General features: G+C 37.8%; 1 protein-coding gene across 1 annotated transcript in view; it reads left to right on the forward strand.

Annotated features, from left to right (window-relative positions):
* Positions 1–24228, forward strand: part of ADH7 (alcohol dehydrogenase 7 (class IV), mu or sigma polypeptide) — a gene marked incomplete at both ends in the record, with an annotated part of 49760 nt that overhangs the window by 15330 nt on the left and 10202 nt on the right. Inside the window, 2 exons of the mRNA XM_080697186.1 lie at positions 2169–2304; positions 5594–5732. Of these exons, the coding sequence (XP_080553312.1) occupies positions 2169–2304; positions 5594–5732 (275 nt within the window). The remainder of the gene's footprint in view (positions 1–2168; positions 2305–5593; positions 5733–24228) is intronic.

The following is a 24228-nucleotide window of genomic DNA, read 5'->3' on the forward strand; positions in this document are numbered from 1 at the left end:
AATCTATCCAGATGGCCAGTATCAATGGGACTGGATCTAGTGTTAAGCTCAGGTCACCCTCCTTGCTTTCCACAGATGTGGAGTCTCTGTCTCTGCCTGCCTCCGTAGGTGGCAGGTGCCTCTGAGACCAAACTCAATGTAAGAGTCTCTGTTCTCCACAACTAGAGCTGGGCTGATCTGACTTCTTCTCTTTGACCATGATTGGGTGGTCTGTGGTGATCTCGAGATCCTACTAGTTGAACCTAGTGTTTAGCATAGGTCTCCCCCCACACTTTCAACTGATACAGAGCCTGAGTTTGTCTGAGCCTCTGCTATGTCCAACAGCAGACTCCACCCCCACCTTTGCCATGTTGAACGACAAAGTCTCAGACCCAGGGAGTTTATCGCGGCTGTATGAGTCCCTGGGGGTACCATGCTGGGCATTCTCCTGCAGGGACAGTGGCTTTACTTATGGTGTTGTTGGGCACCACTCTGGATCTCTGGAGGTGTGGTGAGCTCAGCTGTCACTGCTACAGGTTATAGCTGCTGTATGTGCAGGAGAAACTGATGGCTTACAATTCCGATGATCTGCAGCCACTAACTTCAGGTCTTTGGTTATTTTCCTGTTTATCTCTGAAACTGGATGCAGTGAGGCAAGATGGCATCACTGTGGCACCTGATCAGACTTCTAACCTTTTTTCCTTCTACTTTGTACTTATCATGTTATTTTTCTAGTTATAGTATTTTCTGGCTTTTGTAGAATGCTGTTTTAAAGCAATGTAGCTCAGGTGTCTGCAGGACTAGTATGTGCTGCTTCCCTCAGTTGCCATCTTCCTGGAAATTTTGTTGATTTTCACATGATCTTTTGAGGACCATTTTTTTCTGGAAAAATACCAACATCTATTACTACAATCTCTACAGTATTAAAAAATATTAATAGCTGACTGTGGTGGTACTGTTCTGTTATTCCAGAACTTGGGAGGCTGAGACAGGAACACTGCAAGTTCAAGGACAATCTCAGCAAGTAGTGAGACTCTAAGCAACCTAGCAACATTCTATTAAAAAACATTTAAAAGGGCTGAGGGGTGTAACTCAAAGGCAGAGTGCTCCTGAGTTTAATCCCCAGTATCACACAAAAAATATTATTAATAAATAACTGAATGGATGAAAGACCAGAGAACATGAGGATAGCCTCAAAGATATTTAAGAAAAGAGACTAATTTATCCCATGTTTTTATATTTTATTTAATTTTGAGACTAAACCTTTAAAAACTATGCTAATTGATTGCATCAGTTTTATTTAGGTCATTTTAAGGCTTAATCTGAAGTAGTGATATTTTTATGAAAATATCACCAGAGTTTCTTCTGTTTTCAGTCCATGGTAGACTGAAATATCATGTACACTGGACCAAATTAACTATCACTCTGTGCCTCAAAGGACAAATGTATGTAGGGCTAAAGTTACATTGAAGATTATTATTATTGTTGTTATTATTAGTAGTAGTAATAGTCGTAGTGATTGAAGCTAGGAGCTATACCCCAGCCCTATTTTATTTATCTATTTTGAAATAGGGTCTCATTAAGCTGCTGAGTGGCTTGCTAAGTTTCTGAGGCTATCCTCAAGTCTGTGATTCTCCCATCTCAGCCTCTCAAGTATTGGGATTATAGGTGTGTTTACCACAACTGGCTACACCAAGAATTTTTTTTTAAGCAAGTAGAGTGCAAAAGGCCTCTTGGCCTTATTTAATTTCTTGACATGGAAAGTAAGCAAACTACTAGACCTGTGGGATTTTGTAGGTCATTTCTGAGTTATTATAAAAGATAATAACTCCTCATTTCTGCAATATTATAAAAGATAAAACTCATTTCTGAGTGTTTTTTTTTGTTTTTTTGTTTTTTTGTTTTTGTTTTTTTTTGTGGGTCTGGGGATGGAACCCAGAGACATTTGACCTCTGAGCTACACTCCCTGCCCAATTTTTTATTCTTTATTTTGAAAATGGGTCTCACTGAGTTGTGGAGGGCCTTACTAAGTAGCTGAGGCTGTCTGCGGACCGTGATCCTCCAGACTCAGCCTCCTGAATGTATTTCTGAGTTATTATAAAAGATAATAACTCAGATATTTATTATAAGATATCTGAGATATTATAAGTGACATAAGAGGCAAATCATCTTCTTCTTTTTGAATGCAGGTCGATGCCCTCGCATCATGCCATTTGAACTATGGAACTAGTGTGGTGGTGGGTGCTCCTCCATCAGCCAAGATGCTCAGCTTTGACCCAATGCTGCTCTTCACTGGGCGCTCATGGAAGGGCTGCATCTTTGGAGGTGAGGACAGCAGAGCCTTGGATGAGGGTGGGGGCAGAGGTGGCTTCCCCTCTGGTGCTGGGCAAGTGAGGGAAGCCTAATGCCCATCACATCTGCCTTGAAGATCTTTCTTCCAAGGACAAGTCTAGACAGATCTACTGTGACCATAAGAACACAAAAGATAATTATCCACTCCTCACTTTAATTTAGGGACAATGGTGGTGGATACATATTTAATATAAGCATCTGCAGCTCAAGTTCCCCAAAGGCTTAAAAGATAGGCACCAGGATTTCTGTGGTAGGAAATTCTGATATAATTTATCATTTTCCACAGTCACAAAAATTTGTATGAAAAATAAATAAGTAAATAAAAAGGGATAGTCAAATTTTATAGGGACAGTTTAGATTCATACAGAATGATTGAAAATATTGAGAAAGAAGTAAAGATGCAGCCAGAGTCACTTTCCCAAGGTGGGTGACACAGAAAATCCTCTTATTCCTCAGACAATCCTCTTATTACTTTTCTTTGTAGGGTCTCATTTTGTAGTGCCCGAATACAGAATTGTGCCAGGTACTTTGGAAGCATTTCCAATATTCAAGTCAACCTTGTATAGTATAAGAGAGTAATAACTAGAGCTGGGCATGGTGGCACACGCTTATAATCCCAGCATTCGGGAGGCTGAGAACAGAGGATCGCGGTTTGTTGACAGCCTCAGCTACTTAGTGAGGTCCTTCCGCAACTTAGTGCAACCCTGTTTCAAAATAAAGAATAAAAAAGAGGGCAGGGGGTGTAGCTCGGAGGTCAAATATCCCTGGGTTCCATCCCCAGACCCGTAAAAAAAAAAAAAAAGAATAATAACTATTTAAGTACTTGTTAAGAGAATAAAAATCAGAAAATGATTCTTAGAGGCAAAGAAAAGTATTTAATTTGGTGAGGGCAATGGGCATGGCCAGAGGACAGGGGCGGGGAGGAGAGTGCTACTTTATGAAGTTCAAAAAAGGCAGCGCTGATCTGATAAGGTGACATTTGATAAAGAAAAACATAAAGTAAATAAGCTATTCATAAGTCTTGGGAAATGATATTCCAGAAAGAGGGAGAGGGCATGATAAATGCAAGAGTATCTCAAGTGAGAAAGAAGGTCACAGCAGGGATGGCTCAGAGGAACAGGGAAGCCACAGAGGCCGGTAGAGGCTACTGTTCTTTCTAAATATATTTTTATGGGTACACTGTAATTATACATCATGATGAGGCGTACAGAGGTAGGAAGAAACATGTTCATGACAGAGAGGCTCTTGAGAGAAGTATGATCTGGTCTGACCTCCATGGGGAGCATTGTATGTGGGGCATAGGTCCCCAGAAGGAGGCCGCTTAAAACTACCATCAGTCAGGAAGGGGATCAAGGCAGCTTGGACCAGTGACAATGCTGGTAAGAAGTGGTCAGATTCTAGGTGTGCTTTTTTTGTTGTTGTTTGTTTTTTTAAGAAAAGCAGATTGCCATGTGCAGTGCCTCATTTGAATGTGTCTGGAGTCTTGGAAGCTTAACTACCCTATGTTCGCCTACAAATGGACTTTGAGAGCTTGTTTAAAGGTTCTATCAGAGGAACTCAGCTACTTGACCAAAGTACCCTTGACCAAAGACCAATAGCCTTGACCAAAGACCGGTCCTCCTGTATTTGGGGAGAGTCAAGATCATCCTCTTTGACCGAGCACACAGCTTTGGGAGGGACACACATGGAGCAGTGAGGGAGAAGGGGACACCCTCCTAGCTAGCCAGATCAGCCAAATCAATCCTGGTGATCAATGGGGTGACAGATGCCTCAGCCAGATCACCCTCACAGCCTCTAGGTATATTTTTTAAAGGAGCCAAGATTTGGGGTCTGAGCAACAGGAATGATGAATGAAGAAGCCATCATATTTTATTTTATTTTATTTTTATAATTGGGGATTGAAACTAGGAGAATTCTACCTCCAAGCTACATTCCAAGCCCTGTATTATTATTATTATCATTATCATCATCATCATCATTATCGCTATCACTATTATTAATTTTTTGTGATACTGGGGATTGAACCCAGGGGCATCCTACCTCTGAGCTCCACCCCCAGCCCTATATTTTATTTTATTTATTTATTTATTTATTTATTTATTTATTTATTTATTTATTGTTACTGGGGTTCCTGGAAGCCTTTCTACCTCCGGGCTACACTCCCAAACCTATTTCTTTTTAATATTTTTTTATTTGGAAACAGGGTCTTCTTAAGCCAGCATGGCTGGCTTCGAACCTGCGTGATCCTCCTGTCTCCGTCTCCCAAGTGCGGGGATTACAAGTATGTGTACCACCATGCTCAGCTCATTATTATTATTTTGAAACAGTATCTTGCTAAGTTGCTGAGGGTCTTGCTAATTAGTCAAACCTGTGATTCTTCTGTTTCAGCCTCCCAAGTACTGGGATTACAGGTGCCACTGTCACTTATCAAGATGGAAGACTGAGGGAGGAACAGGTTGGGGCTAGCTGGAGGTGATTGAAATCAGGAGAATTTAGGGCAGGGAAAGTCTATATGCTTATCAGACATCTGAACAGAGGTATCAGGTAGGCAGCAGGATATCTGAATCTGTAGCCCAGGTAGAGGACTAGGCTGGAAGTATAAACTGAAGAGTTTTAGGCAGAGTATACTTAAAAGCCTGAAACTGGTGGGGATTCCTGTAGAAGTAAGTGTAAAGAAGAGAAATGATCTGAGGACCAAACCCAAGGACACAATGAAAGCTAGAGGTCTGAGAAATGAGGAGGTTGCAGAAAAGACCTTTTATTCTAATAAGGAAGGAGAACAAAAATGGTGACACTTTGGTAACTGGAAGCTGAGTGAAGAAAGCGTGCAGAAGGGAGCCGCCAACTGCATCAAATCCATCTCACAGTTCCTCTAAGTGTTGGATACAGAACTGACCACTCTGTCAAAATGGAGGTCAAGGGTGACCCTGACAAGAGTGGCTGCATCAGCGTGCTGGAGGCAATTACCTATCAGAGCAGGCTTGTGGGAGAACAAAAGGACTGTTGGACAGGGGAGACACTTCTTTGTGTAGTTTGCCTATCCTGGGAGTCAGATATGGTCAGCTGGAAGGAGACACAGGGACCAAGAGAGGATTTGGACCTTTGTTTCTTAAGATGGTAGAGAGACAGCTCATGTGCATGTTGTAGGGATTGACCCAATGTAGAGAAATAATGCAGAAGAGAGTTGGCACGAATACAAAATAATGCAATATGAAGATTATTTGGGGAAGTCTCTAAAGAGGAAATATGTGTTTATTTACAGGTTGGAAAAGCAGGGACGATGTACCGAAACTAGTGACTGATTTCTTGGCAAAGAAATTTGACCTGGACCAGTTGATAACTCATGTTTTACCTTTTAAAAAAATCAATGAAGGATTTGAATTGCTCTATTCTGGCCAAAGGTATCTGTTTTTTATGACACTATAGTTTCTTCCCATTAGCTTCTTTTAAAATTTAGTATTTATATACTTGTTTCTTTCACGTTCTTTTTTTATTATTTAAGCTAGCTGGTTTGATGTAGCTGCTTACTTCTTCCTTATAGTCTTAGCATGTCATTTTCCCATATTGAATTTTAAGATACTTCTTTGTTGTGGTATGCCAGATCGATTTCACCTTGGCTGTTTAATGTTACCATAAAGCTGCTGAATTCTTCGAGTAATGGCAAGCAATTCCTTTACTTAACAGTTTTTAAAGTGCTTTTTCAAATGTGATTTCTTCTGATCTTTGTAGATCAGGTGTTCTCCAATTTTCAACTAGTGTTCTGCCAAGTTTCTTGAAACTAAAGTTACAAGAGTCAGAAAAATAACATGTCCAACCTCAAGGGGGCAGTGTGCGGATGCATACGTACTGCCAGTTCTGTGTTCTGTTCACTACATGCCAGACTTCTCTAACAGGTTGGCCAGCTCTGGTTAAACACAGGTGTTCTTATCATTCCTCCTGTAGCTTCCAAGAGTTTGGCAAGGGTAAAAGTGGAATACAAAGAATTCACACAAATTTCAACTGCATCTGCCTTGTGGATGTCTAGAAAAACTAATCTATAAGATGAAGAAAGATTTCATTCATTGTGTCTATAAATATTTATTGAGCGTCTACTATATAGCAAGGACTTAGCTTTTATCAGTAAGGAATTGTACATTAGCCTGAGATCTAAATTTTCACTAATTTTTCTTCAAGTGCTTTTTCAATGTTGTGCCTTGTCTCTGCATGTGGTATTGGCTACAGAACCATACATTTAAGTAATTTTTAAGGAAGTAAATAATAGGGTTCTGTCATAAAAAGTAAAAAAAAAAAAAAAACACCTAATGCTCTTTTTTTTCTAAGAAGCAGAACTAACAACTTAATGTGGCCAGTTTAAAAAATAATTATTAGTTGTTTTCCCCAAAGAAATAAATTCTGCTTTCAGAAATTTGCTTTTAATAGAACCCTAGTGCAATGACTCCAAAGTAGCACTTATAAATCTAAGCCCTTTAATTTTCACCTACTCGCTGCATAACTCTACTTATATCAACTTTACCCCCAAATAATCCTTTTACCAGTATTTATTTTCTTAGCAAATAATGTCACTCATTCTGCTTTTACAGACTAGATGCTATAACATCATGCCTGACTTCTTTTTTACTCTTGCTTACCATGAACAAAAGTATGCTCGGCCCTGATGATGTCTCTTCATTGCCCGTGATCACTGTTAGCTCGGTCTGATACTGGCTCATCAGAACATGTTAACACAGTAGCTTGATGACAGGTCTGCTGTTGTCTGTATTCCCCCTTATTAACCAGTCCTTCACCAAGCTGCTCAACTCAGGTTGCTCTAAAATGTCCATGCCTTAGTATTGCTTTGAAAGTCTTCCTCAGCAAACTATAACCTATTTTCATTTATTAACTTATCCAGTCTTTCAGTCACTAAGAATTTAACACCTACTCAATAGCAGCCTCTGTACTAAGCTCTGGGAATGGATGGGAAAGTGAGTCTTGACTACTTTTACAATCTCTTGAACATCAAAGAGTCTGAGTAACCTGGATTACCCTTCCTGTCATCACCTGCTTAGGTTTATTTGTGCTCTTCAGACTGAAAAACGCCCATTCTCTTGTCAGCCTGTTGCCTATTGCTGAGGCTTTCCGAAATAAGATGCACAGAAAGATAATTAATTAGGGAAGACCTCAGGCCCAGATGGTTTTGTAGTAAAAGAATTTACCTGAAGTTTCTGTAACAGGAAGTACTGTGGTAGGAAGCTATGTCAATTGCTTAAACTATTCTTTTTAGAAAATTACAGAAACAAATAACTAAAAATTCTCTTTTTACACTGCAGCATCCGAACTGTCCTGACATTCTGAGATCCCGAAGCCAGGAGCTATGTGTTATAGGATGGTGACCCACTGCTTTTCTTCTTAGAGTTGCCTCCTCTGAATCTGTCTCAGAAATATAAGCAGAAGTGAGAGATTTGGTGAAAACATAGAAGCTTTATAAAGGTTTATATAATGTTTATAAAATTTTGAATCTTATGAGCACCTGGGACTTAGGGAACTTAAAAATATTAACATTTTAAACTTATATTTTGTAAAGCTATAATTACACATTTTGAAAATACATATGTGTATTTGTTTTTAGAATAGAGATTTACCCAAAGAGTTTTAACTAACTACTATGACTTAAAGCAGATACGGCATGTCAAGATATGGTAAATGCATTTCCTAAAGCAATATTCATTGAACACGTTGCAAGTATTCTTCTCTGGATTTGAATGTAAACATTTTTAAGCATTTGTTATAAATTAACTTGAACTATATTGTGAAACGAGCCCATTACACTGTACATGGTATTTGGTTAGGTTAAGAAAAAAAAGTGGGAAATGCAAAGAGTACATTTTTTAATGATTAACTTTAAGAATTATCATTATATAACTTGGCAAAACTGAAAAGGCCCATTATAAGTGTACATGAGGCTATTTGCAATTGTATGTTAATATTTTACAAAATATACCTTTCTATAATACCACTTAACATAAAAAGCACAGCTGGACTCACATTGTAATATTTATCTTAGTATTCAGTTTAATAAAGCAAAATTATAAGTCCCTATGTACTTAGTAATGACTCCATTTAACAAAAAGCGTTTTCATTTTGGTACAATTGTACTGGCATATCTAATCTATCTTTCCTATGCTTTTATGTATATACTATATGTTAAGAATCTTCATAAACCGAGTATAGAGGGGGCATGCCTGTAATCCCAGTACTTGAGAGGCTAAGACAGGGAATTGCAGGTTTAAGAACAACCTCAGCAATGTAGAAAGATTCTAAGCAACCTATTAGGTAGTGATATCCTGTTTCAAAATAAAAAATAAAAAAGCCTGGGGGGTGTAGCTCAGAGGTAGAATACTCCTGGGTTAATCCCCAGTAACACACACACACACACACACACACACACACACACACACACACTCATAAAATTGAAAGTTTTAGAAAATAGTTTGTAGTAACATAATGTGTTTGAAAAGAGAGGTTTTTTGTTATTAAAATTTTATTTGTTGTGGATAAAATTTTGATGCACCTGAAAAAAACAAAATAATTTATAAGAAAAATAAGAAATTGGGTGGGCATAGCAGAAATTGAGGATTTCAATATAAGGACAATAATATAAGTTGGGTAATCCTGCCTTGGGAGATTGCAAAATGTCCACGTAACTATGAGCAACTTTTACATAATGAATATTTCCCAATGAAAAATGTTTTGAACTCAATGGATGAAAGTTGTTTTTTCTGGGAAAGAATTCTTCCAAACTCATTCTATGAAGCCAACATTACTGTGACACAAAAACAAGGCAAGGACACACCCAAAGAAGAAAAATTATTGACCAATATTTCTAATATTAAACCATAGATGCAAAAATTCTTAACAAAATGCTAACAAATTGAATCCAACAGGACAAAAATAGCAAGTGGGACTTATCCCAGGTTTGCAAGAATAGCTCAACATATGGAAACTAAGCTTAATACATCGTATCAACAGAATGAAGAACAAAAATCATATGATCATTTCAGTAGACCCAGAAAACTCAATTTTATGATAAAAAAACTCAAAAATTATATATGAAAAGAACATACCTCAACATAATAAAATTTACATATGCCAAACCCACAACCAAAATCATACTGAATGTATTTCCTCTAAAATCTGAAACAAGACAAAAATGTCCACTTTCACTGCTTGTATTCAACAGAGTACTAGAAGTCTTAATGAGAAAAGTCCACCAAGAGAAAGAAATAAAGGAATCCAAATAGAAAAGGAGAAAGTCAAATTATCCCTATTTGCATATGACATGAAAAAACCCAATGACTCTAACAAAGAATTGTTACAACTAATAAACAAATTTAGTAAAGTTCCCTGATACAAAATCAACATAAAGAATCAGTAGTATTTCTACATATCAATAGTGAATATGTTAAAAAAGAATTTTAAAAATCTTAATAAGGGCTACAAGAATAGAATAAAATACCTCAGTGTAGTTTAACCAAGGATATAAAATACCTCTACAATGAAAATTATCAAATACTGTTAAATGAAATTAAAGAGGGCACAAGAAAATGAAATGACATCTTACCTTCATGGATTGGAAGAACAAATACTGTTAACATGTCCATACCCAAAACAACGTATGGGTGCAATGCAATTCTCTTCAAAATAATAGTGACACTTGATGTAGAAAAAAAAAATCCTAAAGTTCATATGGAACCACAAAAGGCCCCAAATAGCCAAAGTCATCCTGAGCAAAAAGAACAAAAGAACAAAGATGAAAACATGACAATGCCTGTCTTTCCTTTTCCTTTTCTCTCTCTCTCTCTCCTCTCTCTCTCTCTCTCTCTCTCTCTCTCTCTCTCTCTCTCTCTCTCTCTCTCTCTCTCTCTCTCTCTCCTCTCCAGTGTTTGTCTTGAAAACATATTGAAGAGCCATTCTAATCAAAAGAGAGAAGAGCAAGGTATTTGTAAAAGATCTAGCATAGGACATATGAGAATCCAGAAATTAATCCACGTACTTACAACGAATGGATTTTCAGTGAAGGTGTCAAGAATATACAATGAGGAAAGGAATGTTTCTTAAAAAACATGATTAAAATGATGCTGAGGAAACTAGATATGTGTATGCAAAAGAATGAAACTAAACTAGACCCTTAACTCTCACCAGTTAAACCAAAATCAATTCAAAGTGGATCAAAGACCTGAAACTATAAAAGTTTTCAAAGAAAATAGGGGAAACACTTCAAGACATTAGTATAAGATTTTTAGTTAAGACCCCAAAAGCACAGGTAGTAAAAGAAAACTCAGACAAATAAGATTCTATCAAATTCAGAAGTTTCTGCACAGCAAAGAAAACAAATGACAAAGTGAAGAGACAATCTGCTGAATGAAAGGCAATATTTGGAAAGTATCTATTCAAAGCGTTATCAATAACCAGACTGCATAAGAAATTCAAATAATTCACCTGCATAAAAACAAAAAACAAACAATTCCATAAAAATAAGCAAGTTATCACAATATTTTTATCATCTAACTTTTAGATTTTTAAAATACTTTTTATCATTGAACTGTAATCATACATCATACTGAAGTTCAGAGTGATGGTGATACCCATGCACACAGCACTTGGCAGCTTCCCCTGGCTCCCTCCCAACTGCCCCTGCCCTCATACAGGATACTGAGACTGGTATTGTTTGTTATTCTCACATATGTACATACCATCAATGGAAGTGATTCCTTCACTTATCCTCCCTCTCCCTGACTCCTTCCCTTCCCCTGGAACACTTCTTTGGCTCCACTAGTTTCTCCTGCATTATCTGCAATCTCTCTGGTATCCTGATCACTCCCTAGCTTCCTCATTTGAGAAAAAACATACAAAAGAAGATATTCAAACGACAAACAAGTATATGAAAAATTCTCAACATCACTAATTATGTAGAATTTGTAAATCAAAACTACATTGAGGTGTTACCTCATATCTGTTAAAATAACTAGTAGCAAAAAGACAAAAAAAATGCTGGTGAGGATATGGAGAAAGGACACAGAATGTAAATGTTGAGCACAAAATTCTAGGCATAGAATGTTACTGAGAATGTAAATTAGTATAGCCATTATGGAAAGCAGTATGGAAATCTTGCAAAAACTAAAAATGAAGTTATCAAAATCCAGCAACCCCACTGCTGGGCATACAGCCCAAGGAAATAAATCAATATTTCTGTATCCCCAAGTTTACTGCACCACTACTCACAACAGCCAGGATATGGAATCAACTAAGATGTCCATCAAAAATGAGCAGATAAATGATGGAATCTTGACTTTTGCGGCAACATGGATGAGCCTGGAATATATTATATATTATGTTAAGTGATATAGCCAGGCACAAATGCAAATGTCACATGTTCTTCATATATGAAAGCTAAACATGTCGATCTCATAGAAGTAGAGAGTAGTCGAGGAAGGGGAGGAGAACAGAAATGGGTTAGAAAATGGAAACTGAAGCAGGTGGACTATCTAGTGTTTCTGTAGCACAGTAGGGTAACTATAGCTGATGACAGTGTATTATATATCTCAAAATAATTATATATCTCAAAATAAGCAGAAGGGAGGAGTTTGAAAGTTCCTAACACAGTGTAATGTTAATCATCCTGATTTGATTATTACACACTGCATTCATGAATTGAATTATCACATGGTATACCATAAATCTGTACCATTGTTATGTCAATTAAAAATTTTTAAATAACCATTTGAGCTGTAAGTTTTAAAAATTCTTCTTTCATTTACTAGTTTGTCTATGCAGACTTAATTGAAGTTTTTAAAAAATAATACAGCTAGGCTGGGCATGGTGGCACACGCTTATATTCCCAGCATTTTGGAGGCTGAGATAGGAGGATTGCAGTTTACAAACAGCCTCAGCTACTTAGTGAGGCCCTTTGCAACTCAGTGAGACCTTGTTTCAAAATAAAGAGTGAAAAATAGGGTTGGGGGTGTAGCTCATAGGTAGAATGCCCCTGGGTTCCATTCCCAGTACTGCAAAATAATAATAATAATAATAATAATAATAATAATAATAATAATAAATAATAATAATAATAATAATAATAATAAATACAGCTAAAATGCCTGAAAAATATAACTTCCTCTGTGAAGTACCTTCATCCTAAGCTAGAGTTATCTTTGGCAATTTTTCCCCCCCTGGGGAAAAAAGAAAGATGATTTTGTGTGTGTGTGTGTGTGTGTGGTATTGGGTCTGGAACCCAGGGACATTCTACCTTCGAACCATGCCCATATCTATTTTTTATTCTTTATTTTGAAACAGGGACTCACTGAGTTGCAAAGGGCCTCAATAAATAGTTGAGGCTGTCCATGAACCGTGATCCTCCTGTCTCAGCCTCCCAAATGCTGGGATTAGAAGCATGCACCTCCACACCCGGCAAAAGACATGATTTTAAATATCCATATCTTATCTATTTCTAAATGTCAGAGTTCTCAGTCAGACTTACTAACACTTTTAAACAAGTCCTTGGCAACCTCCAAGTTATTATTGGTGACACTGGTATCTCTAAAGCCAAACTGGAGGCCAGAGGGACGTACAAAAAAGTCACCTTATCTTTGATGATTTTCAAAGCATTCTAAGCCACAGTTTGTACATACACAAACATATAGTCTCTGCCTATTAATCATTTGCTAATCATTTAGGGACATTTCCCCCATATAGTGACTATGTCTATAGTTAGGATCCCAAAACCCAATTAATGAAGAAAAACTGCTGCTCACACAAAAGAATCTTTTTTTTAATAAAAAACAATTGTCACTCTACTAAATCCCTTGTATTTCTTACCTCAAATTTAGAAAAAACATGCAAATAAGTATACCTATAGTTATATACAAACATAGGTACATCAGAAGAAATAAATTCAGAGCCAGGTGCACTGGCCCCGGCCTTTAACCCCAGTCCTTGGGAGGCTAAAGCAGAATGATTGCAGGTTTGAAGACAGCTTATGGTAAGTTAGCAAGACCCCATTTAAAAATAAAATAAAAAAAACTGGGAGTGTGGAGCTCTGGGGTAGAATATTTCTGGGTTCAGGAAGCTTCTGGATTCAAGCCCCAGTATAAAAAAAAAAAGAAAGGAAAAGAAACCAAGAAAGAAGAAAAAGAAGAAAAAGAAAATAATAAGAAATAAACTTTTCAGGGCAAAGATTTTGAAATTAAATTTACTTTATGCCTAAACCTACATGAAAACTGTACTTTAATAAATCTGTTGCCCATATAACAACTTTATATAGTTAATTTTTATTATGAGATTTATTAAATAATTCCTCACTTCTCAATTTGTCATGGCCAAATAGTGAACAGAAGGACTCCCATCTTGCCAGGGAAACCTGCAAATGAATAGCTTTTCTAGTCATCAGAAATCAGGAAGTTAATCTTTTTCATGCATTTCTTATTTCTAATCAATGATGCCACAAAGCATTGCCATAGTAAGCTCTTGAATGTCAATTTCAGGAAGAAATGAGCAAGAAATAGCTAGAGAAACATTAAAAAATACCCAGCTTATTTTATTTTACTTTTTTATTTCAGTGCTGGAGCTCAAACCCAGGCCTCTCAAGAACTCTACCACTCAGATGTTCCCTTGGCCCCTGGGTTCTTGATCAAAGCATAATATAGACTTTTAATCTCTTAAATCATGTGAGAAGAATACTCACTCACTAGACAATATTTTTTTCCCACTTCAGCCATATGTCAAGAACTGGGTTAGGTATTTGATACACAGTGGTGAATAAAACAAATACAGATCATCTTTGTCCTCAAAGAGCATATAGCAGTCTAATAAAAGACTCATTTTATAAGAGACCAAGTGAATATATATATATTACTTAAATATTATTTGGCAAATCAATATGTGGGATTGCATGAAACTGAAGAGTTTCAGTACAGCAAAGAGAACTATCAAGAACCTCAACGGAGCCGGGCATGGTGGCTCACGCTTGTAATACCAGTATTCAGGAGGCTGAGACCAGAGGATCGCGGTTTGCGAACAGCCTCAGCTACTTAGTGAGGCCCTCTGCAACTCAGTGAGACCCGGTTTCAAAATAAAGAATAAAAAATAGGGCAGGGGGTGTAGCTCCGAGGTCGCATGCCCCCTGGGTTCCATCCCCAGACCCGCAAAAAAAAAAAAAAAAAAAAAAAAGTATAAAAAAACCCCTCTCCTTTAGCCAGGCGTGGTGGCACACACTTGTAATCCCCACGCTTGGGAGGCTGAGACAGGAGGATCACACAGGTTCGAAGCCAGCCTCAGCTACTTAGTGAGACTCTCAGCAACTTAGTGAGACCCTGTTTCCAAATAGAGTATAAAATAGGTCTGGGAGTATAGCCCGGAGGTAGAATGCCTCTGGGTTCCACCCCTGTACCACCAAATGGGAGAAAATTTTGGCAACTACTCCTCCAATAAAGGATTAATATCCAGAATATACAGTGAACTCAAGAAACTCAGCACTAAGAAAACAAATAGCCCAATAAAAAATGGGCTAAATAGACACTTCATTAAAGAAGAAATTAGAAATTCAAATGGCCAATAAATGCATGAAAAAATGCTCAACATCATTAGCAATCAGAGAGATGCAAATCAAAACTACCTTGAGATTTCATCTAACTCCAATTAAAATGGCAATCATTCAAAACACAAACAAAACTTGCCGGTGAGGATGTTGAGAAGTGGAAACTCTAATACATTGTTGGTGGAATTGCAAATTAGTACAACTACTTTGGAAAACTGTATGGAGTATCTTCAGAATAATGGGAACAAACTTACCATATGGTCCAGCAATACCACTTCTGGGTATCTACCCAAAAGAATGGAAACCAAACTACCAAACTAATTCATGCATATCTATGTTCATAGCTACACAATTCACCATTGCCAAACTATGGAACCAGCCAAGATGTCCATCAACAGATGAATAGTTTGCAAAACTATGGGATATGTACACAATGGAATTTTACTCACCCATAAAGAAAAACACAATTATATCATTTACAGGGAAATGGATGGAACTGGAGGACATTATGCTAAGTGATATTAGTTACTCACAAAAAATAAGAAACCAAATGCTCTCCCTAATATGAGAAAGCTAGGGAGAAAATGAGTCATAGGAGGAACTCTAGACAAAGAAGGAGATTCTATAGGTGTGCAAATAAAGCGACCTGAGGGGATGAGAAGGGGGAAGAGGGAAATTCTCTAAAGCACATGATGTACTTTAAGAACCATATCAATGTCAATCACTAAGTCAAATATGAGAAGAAGGGAGGAGGAAGGAATGAGGTGGGAATTGGGTAAGGACTAATTGGGTGATGTGTGCATGTATTTCTCCACCATCTTGTATCCCATTAAGATGTATGAAAACAGTACACCAATTTAAGTAAGGCAATGACCAGATGCTGTGTTTTAGGAAAAATAGAGACAAAAGAGAGAAAAGAAATTTTCAACTTTCTGTATGGTGTTATGGAAGGTTTCTCCGAAAACACCAATTTAAGCTCACACATGAGGGCTCAGCTGGAGCTAGCCCTGTGAAGAGAGGAGCAAAAATCCCAGTTGTGTGCTGGGCGTGGTGGCGCAAACTTGTAATCCCCACGCTTGGGAGGCTGAAACAAGAGGATCGCACGGGTTCAAAGCCAGCCTCAGCTACTTAGTGAGGCTTTCAGCAACTTAGTGAGACCCTGTTTAAAAAAAAATTATATATATATATATATATATATATATATATATATATATATATATGTTTTAAAAAAGGTCTGGGAGCATAGCCCGGAGGTAGAAAGCCTCTGGGTTCCACCCCCAGTACCACAAAAAAAAAAAAAAAAAAAAATTCCCAGTTGTGAGAACACCACACAGAATGAAATATAAAAAGGTCAATGTGATTGGGATTTGGCTCAATATGTTAATAGTATTATTTAGGTTCGTGACACTGAAAAATGCTAATTCCTGGTCAGTTTCCTCATGTACTTGTTCAGGAAAGAATATGTTTTAATTATTATCAGCACTGCTATGATATGGTTTTAACATAGAAGAAGAAAAAGCCTATGTATAGATAGCTTTCCTAGGAGTTCCTCCTCACTCATGACAGCAACTTCAGTCTCTGCAGAAATTCCTTCCACCAGCACTTTCATTCTGGCTTCTCACTCCTATTTTTTATCTAAAATTGTTTGCATCTATGAGGCCTCATAAAGTAGTTTACAATATTCATCTTCATGAATATATAATTGTCCATATTTTTTTGTTCATTACCCCTGATAGCATTGGATTCCCTTCATGAAGGAGAGTGAAAATCCCTGTCATGCAGGCGGCCAGCCTTGGGTTTCAGGAGTTCTTTCTACTGCTCTTCTGACATTGTCAGTTGCCCAGTAGGCTGTAGCAAAGTGACTAGCACATTCTCTGAGAGTTCAACCCATTACATACTTTAAATTTTAAAAGGACTGTACTCTAACCTGACGTAATGGTTAAATCATTAAACCTATAAACCCAGCTCTTGAGAAGCCGAGACAGGAAGATCACAAATTCAAGGACATCCTCAGGAACTTAGTGACCTAGAGAGACTTAATTCTCAGAAACCTAGAGAGACCCTATTTCAAAACAAGAAATAAAAAATGACTAGTGTATAGCTTGAACATAAAATGCTGAGTGTCCCTGTACTGGGAAAAAAAATCTCCAGTACTGGCAAAAAATAAACAGAACTTAGTGGAACATTTTGTGCCCAATAGACACTATGCAAACACTCTTGCTGGTTAAACAATTGATCAGAAGGTTTATATGTTTCTGGAAGAGTCTCATGTCCAACCCATCATCATGTTAGCCAAACAACTAAATGAAGTAACAATGCATGTAATCTTGACAATCACTTGTTCAGGTAGTCAAATACTTTATTTTGAATTTAGATTTAATTTTTTCTACTGTGAATGATCAAGACCCTTTCCTAAGATTTAAGTCAATATTTTTATTTAAAATAATGTTCACTTGAATTTGCAATTGCACATTTGAAAAAAATATATATAGTGTTTTTTATGTTTTTTTTTATGGTACTGGGGGTGGAACCCAGGGACTTTTCTACCTATGGGCTATACTTCCAAACCTATTTTATACTTTATTTGGAAACAGGATCTCACTAAGTAGCTGAGGCTGGCTTCGAACCTGTGTGATCCTCCTGTCTCAGCCTCCCAAGCACTGGGATTACAAGCATGAGCCACCACACCCGGCTTATATATAGTATTTTAACTTACTAGCATTTTATTTATTTATTTTGCATTTTATGTTTCAGTGCATGTTTTGGCAAAGAACCGTATAACCACATAACTTCCTAGCATTGATCAGATGCAGTACTATTCATCTAGCAGGTCCTTTTTATAAAATGGACTTTTTATGTAAAAAAGAAGTGCAAATATTATATCCTGTGGATTAAAACTTCAGGTATCGGAATGATGTGCTGGCCTGATTCAGGAGGCCTGGGTTTGACCCTAGCGAGATCCCCAACAACTTAGTGAGACACTGTTTCAGAATAAAAAGTAAAATAAGAAGGGTTGAGGGTATAGCTCAGAGATAGAAGATCTCTGGGTTAAACCCTTAGTACCAAAAAAGAGAGGATGGCTCAATTCAGCTACAGTTACCAACCAGACTTTTATAGAGAAAGTTGTGTGTCTCCATTTGGTGTCAGTACATTTCCCCTGGCGTTTATAGGAATAGTAAGAGTCCCTAAAAAGGCAAATAAGTAACTCTCCACACCTATTGTCACCGTTTCTGGACTGTTATGGTTTGGGAAACTGTCCCTGGGGACCTTTGTTAGGCTCCCCAAGACTATTCCCATAAAACCGCAGGTTCTTGTCCTGAGCTAAGGATAGATATGCAGTAGCCCAGACTCTTGCTGAAGATTTAAAGGAGTTTATTAAAAAGATAGAAATACAAGATAGTTAAGGCCTCATGTTACCCAAGGGTAACATGGGGGGGGGTGCTTTGAACTAAATCACTGATAATTCCTTGGTACAAAGTATTTTATAGTCAGTCCTCAATCAGACCTGTCCCCTCTAGGGCCTGCCCTTTTGATGTGGGGGGATTCCTTCCTGCCAGTCTGTCCTGTTTTTAGTACTGACCCCCCAAATGTGTTATTTGATCATCAGATTCTGGTCTTTCTTGAAGGCTTTGGGCATCCTCCCATGATTATCGAAGTCTGGGATCTCCTAAAGGTTTATGGCATCCTTCTACTTCCTTGGGAAATCTTATCTTTATAATGGAAAAGGCTCTGAAACTATCTCTGTTGTCTTGCTAATCTCCCTTGGTCCCTGGAATCCTGCAGCTTCTTTTTCTGAAGCTCCTGGATTCTTTACTACCAAAGATATATTTGAAAAATTGAAAATCTTTTCCAATACTGGGACATTAATACATTTTGAAGACTCTTCCCAATACTGGTACACTATGACACCTCTAATATGAAGTCTCTCCACCCTTTAACCAATAATATTTTTCTCCTTTTTAAGATTTGCACAATGGAAATTTTTATCAAATCCAGGCCCCTCACTTTTGGCCTGAGAATAACTTGCCATTTTGGCCTCATGGACAAATTCTCAGTTACTGGGAACAACCACTCAGATGCTCATGGGTAATTCAAACTGACGTGACCAAAACTAAGCCCTTCATTCCCACCAAGATTGATCTATTTCCTGACTTTTACAATTATGTCCCCCCAATCTGCTTACTGACTCAAGCTGACGATCCAGGCACCATGCTGGACTCTTCCCTCTGCACCAGCCTCCTCATCTAGTGAGTCATCAAGGCTTCTTGGTATTACTTTCTAAACATAAAACAATTCCCTCTTCTTCCCTGATAGTGTGCTGACCTGGCTCATCATCCTTTGCCCAGGTTTTTGCAATAACTACCTAAAATACAACCCTGCCTCTTGCAGAATGGCTTTGGATTATTTTTAGTTTACACACACACACACACACACACACACACACACACACACACACACACACACACACACAGAAAGCCTTTTTGAAAGCAAAGAAGAAAGCAGCACTAATCTCCTTTCTCCACATTCTTTCCCCTCAAGCCTCAGAACAGGTCCTGGCATGAACAGGATGTGCACATTAGAAGGAGATGAACCCTATTCTTTGTGGACCAGCGCTCTTGAGACTGGTTGATTCTTGCTCATGTAAAAGAGGACTAAGCCAACACCTGAAAAGAGTGATTCCAAGCCCAGGCACACCCACAGCCAGGGCTCAGATCCCATCTCTCCTCTCTCCCCCTTTCCATTGGAGCAGGAACTCTTTCCTATTCCTCCCCTAAGATGGGGGGTTATTTTCCATTCACTTATTTCCTCCTTTGGGATCTACTGCCATGGACTTAACTAATTTAACATTTACTGGGACAAGTTTAATAATTCTTTGGGAATCATAGCATTCTTTCAGTCATATTTACTGAGTGGATAAAAATAAATTTATTCTTTACTCCCCCAAAACATAGTCTATATAACTTAATTTTCATTATTCTTTGCAAAACTGTCAATGCTTGGAGAAATATTTTGCTATCCTCTTGACGGAGGTAATAACTAGGACAACTTTAGGAAATTTCATATACTTTGCCTCTTGTCTTACTCCCTTAGATGTAGCTTTGCAGGTCCCCACAGTGAAGCATCCAATAGGCAAGTCTAGCCATGCCACTCCTTTGCTTAACGATCATCTAAGGTCTCCACTTTGCCCCCAGGATTGTTAACAGGCACCAAAACTCCTTGTGATGTGTTGGATGAGCTCCCATTATTCCCTGCACTGCCCATTGTGTTCAGGCAACATTAAATCCCTGCATTCACCGCACCAGTCGTGCTGGAGTTTCCTTATCTTCTTTGCATTCTCTTGCAAAGAAAATATATTCCTCTTCCACTCTTCTTTTGTATTCCTCTTCCTAGAATATCTATCTACCCATCCTGCTCCCCTATATCAGAAAATTCCTGCTCATGCTCTAGGATTCAATTTAGTCTTTATTATTCCAGTATATTTTCTCTGATCTCAATGTCTCCTGTCCTCTCAAAAACGTAGGTATAATTATGTCATTGTGCATGCCATATCATTAATATTTTCATTTTCTGTTTATGTGTTCTAAATAAATCTAGATGGAAAGAATGGTTTTGTTCCATGATCTCCAAGCATTTGTTGTGGTGGTTTCTGTGTGTGTGTGTGTGTGTGTGTGTGTGTGTGTGTGTGTGTGACTGAAATTTTATCACATGGTTCTCATGGTGAATAGTTACTGCTTTGGAACTTGGAAAACTTAAATAGTAAGAAAGCCAGATGCACTGGCTTGAGAGACCCTGTTTCCAAATTAAAAAGTATAAAAATAGGTCTGAGAGTGTAGCTCGGAGGTTGAAGGGTTTCCAGGAACCCCAGTACCACAACAAAGGAAAAAAAAACCCATGAAAAAACATAACTAAAATGTAAAAAGAAAAACTGGTTCACATATTTAAGCAATTTTACCAATAGCAATCATAATGAAAAAGGAATTGATGATGGATTGCTAGTCATTGAAAGGAGACCACCAATCAGGTTTTATGGATTAGATTAGCCTTTCCCTTTGTTGGTTAATTATTTGTTTTTGCATAGATGGTTTCTTTTTCTATTCCTATGTCTCTGACTAACCCCCTCATGACCTTTAGGTTTTGAGATAATCTATCTACCAAAATAAAGTGGGCAAGCAATTTCTGTTTTTCCCATTGTTATTAATAAAACACACATTGTTAATAAAAACCCAGATTGTGAAAGCATAAAATAATGAAGTTACCAGACTGAGTTTATACTGCTCAGCCAAATGAAAAGCAGCTGGACCTTTTTTTATTACCTGCTGCAATATTTTAAGGAAAAAAAAATACATGCTTGCCTAGTATCTAAACTAGTTCTCTGCTCCTTACCTTTCTCACAGCTGTAGGACTCTCTGAGGAAAAGTAAAAGTATAAAACAGTCTTAAGATATGATAAATTATTGTTCCCTAGTAGAACAATAGCTTATCATATCTTAAGACTTTTATATTTTTATTGGGGCATGGTGATTATACATCACAGTGAGGTCCAAAGTGATACAAACATACATACACACAGACTTGGTACATTTTCTTCCAGATTTATCCCAAAGATTCTTGATTTTTCTTTTGAATACTCAAAGTACTGCCATAAAAAATATGTAACATTCCCACCTTTGATTCTTATTGAATAACATTTTTCACTTTCATTTTTTCAGGGAAAGAAACGGTATGCTAAATGAAAACATGTAATATAGCTACACAACAGCTAAGTATATAATACTTACAAAAGCCTATGTCAAATTTCACAGTGACTACCCTTCCCTTGTATAAGACAAATTATACTTACTTAGATATAAAGTGGACTAAGAGAAAAGAACCTATTTTCTTTACCATAGTAAGCCACTAGTAGATGAAACACACTTGGGAGTCTCGCAGTGTTCAGCACCACATCTCAAATCACATGCACTCTCTATGGCCCTACTTTGAATATTCATTTTGAGATAATTACTTTATGAGACACATTTCAGATTCTGGGGAAACATAAGACTTGTCAGCGGTTCATAGCCATTACAGGCCCAGTGTTAGGTAATATTGAGTTTGCAGTCTAATTCAGATAGGAAATTGGCTGGTTTCTCTCTTGAACTTCATATCTACAATCTGGCTTTAGGGAGAATCAAGAAATATAAGGACTTTTGTCATCAACCCTTAACTTTCAAAGTATAGTTAAATCTGTACCAGTATTGGTAAATGGCTTGGAAATATATTAATGTGCCCAAAATGGCTCTAAAATACTGAATGTGCCAGTATTGGGAAATATGTGGGGGAAAAAAAAAAAGCTTTGGTATTAGAAAGCTAGAAGCTTCAAGGAAAGGGCTGCAGATTTCCAGGCCAAGGTTGATTAGCAAGAGAATAGAGGAAGCCGAAAAGCCTAGGGTTTTGGGTTTTTTTTGTTTGTTTGTTTTTTTAACATTTCTAAGAGAAGCGAACTTCCTCAAGGATGTGGGTGGAGGAATGCCATGAGCCTCCAAGAGATCCCAGACTCTGATATCAACTAACACATTTTGGAGTGGAACAAAGGTGTGGGGTCCGGGCTGGAGACAGGGCAGGTCTACAGGGAGGAATCTCTACAACAAAAGACCCGCCCCAGAAAAAAGGCAGATCTAGTCTGGTTAGAATATTATTGATATAAAGTACTCTGTATCTAGGAATCTTTAGTGACTTCCTTTCAAGTCATCCCACATGTCATTCTCTCTCTCTGTGACTTAGTGCTTTAATCTATATTCTCTCTTTCCATCTTTGTAATAATAAAGTGGCTTAAGCTTGTAGAGTTTGGACCAGAGTTTTCTATACCTAGTTCAGAACAAGAACCCGCAGCTACGTCTGTCTGTCTGTCTCTGTCTCTCTCTCTCTCTCCCTCCCTTCCCCCTCCATCATCATCATCATCTTCTTCCTCTTCTTCTTCTTCTTCTTCTTCTTCTTCTTCTTCTTCTTCTTCTTCTTCTTCTTCTTCTTTTTCATCTTCTTCTTCTTCTTCTTCTTCTTCTTCTTCTTCTTCTTTTTCTTCTTCTTCTTCTTCTTCTCTTCTCTTCTTCTTCTTCTTCTTCTTCTTCTTCTTCTTCTTCTTCTTCTTCTTCTTCTTCTTCTTCTTTCCCTCCCTCTCCTCTCTCTCTCTCTCTCTCTCTCTCTCTCTCTCTCTCTCTCTCTCTCTCTCTCTCTCTCTCTCTCTCCCTCTCACTCAGGAGCCCAACAGAGTCCCTGGAATAGTTCCCCCACTTAGCAGTTTCACAACGTAGCAGTTTCACAACTGTAACGAATTCTATGTGTGATTAGCTCAGCTTTTAGCTATCCAAAGTTCAGAGATATGGTAAAAATCACAAAGACAAACTTTGTTCTGTTTTAACAGTGTTCCTAAAGTGAGGATCCAAGTCTACAAGCAGATCCTTTGAAAGAAGGGCTGACTGCTGCCTGGGAGGGTGGGTGGAGAGGCTAAGACTGGAAGATCCCAGTTCCTGAACAGCCCCAGCTACTACTTAGTGAGGCCCTTTGCAACTCAGTGAGACCCTATTTCAAAATAAAAAATAAAAAATAGAGCTGGGGATGTAGTTCAAAGATAGAATATTCCTGGGTTCCATTCCCAATACTGTATAAACACACACACACAAAAACTTCTTGTCAGAGGAAGATGGGGATGGAGGGGAGACTTGACAAAGCAAACATTTCAATTGATCCTGTATATATATATATATATATATATATATATATATATATATATATATATTTGTCAATCTCAATCTCAATATCATGTAAGGAGTGGAGTGGGATCCAGGGGAAAGCTCTCCAGGTGCTATGTGCATGTACGTTCCATTACTCTGAACTTTATTATGATGTATGATTACAATGCACCAATAAAAGTATATTAAAAGATAAAAAAAAACTTGTTGATTTCCTTACAACTTTATAGGCTAAAAGTCAAGTTTAGGAGAGTGAAAGGACTGAAAAAACTATTTATTTATTTATTTATTTATTTATTTATTTATTTATGCGGGTCTGGGGATGGAACCCAGGGGCATGAGACCTTCAAGCTACACCCTCTGCCCTATTTATTCTTCTTCATTTTGAAACAGAATCTCACTAAGTTGCGGAAGGCCTCACTAAGTAGTTTAGGCTGTCCACGAATCGTGATCCTCCTGTCTCAGCCTCCCGAATGCTGGGGTTACAAGGGTGCGCCACTATGCCACGCTGGACTGAAAAATAAATTTAAAATGACTTCAGTTTCTTTACTGATTTGGCACTTTCTCAGCAGGGCTCTAGGAGTCCCCTCACCTTGGTAACAGT

This window comes from Muscardinus avellanarius (genome assembly GCF_963383645.1).
Source record: "Muscardinus avellanarius genome assembly, chromosome: 6".
Lineage (NCBI taxonomy): Eukaryota > Metazoa > Chordata > Mammalia > Rodentia > Gliridae > Muscardinus > Muscardinus avellanarius.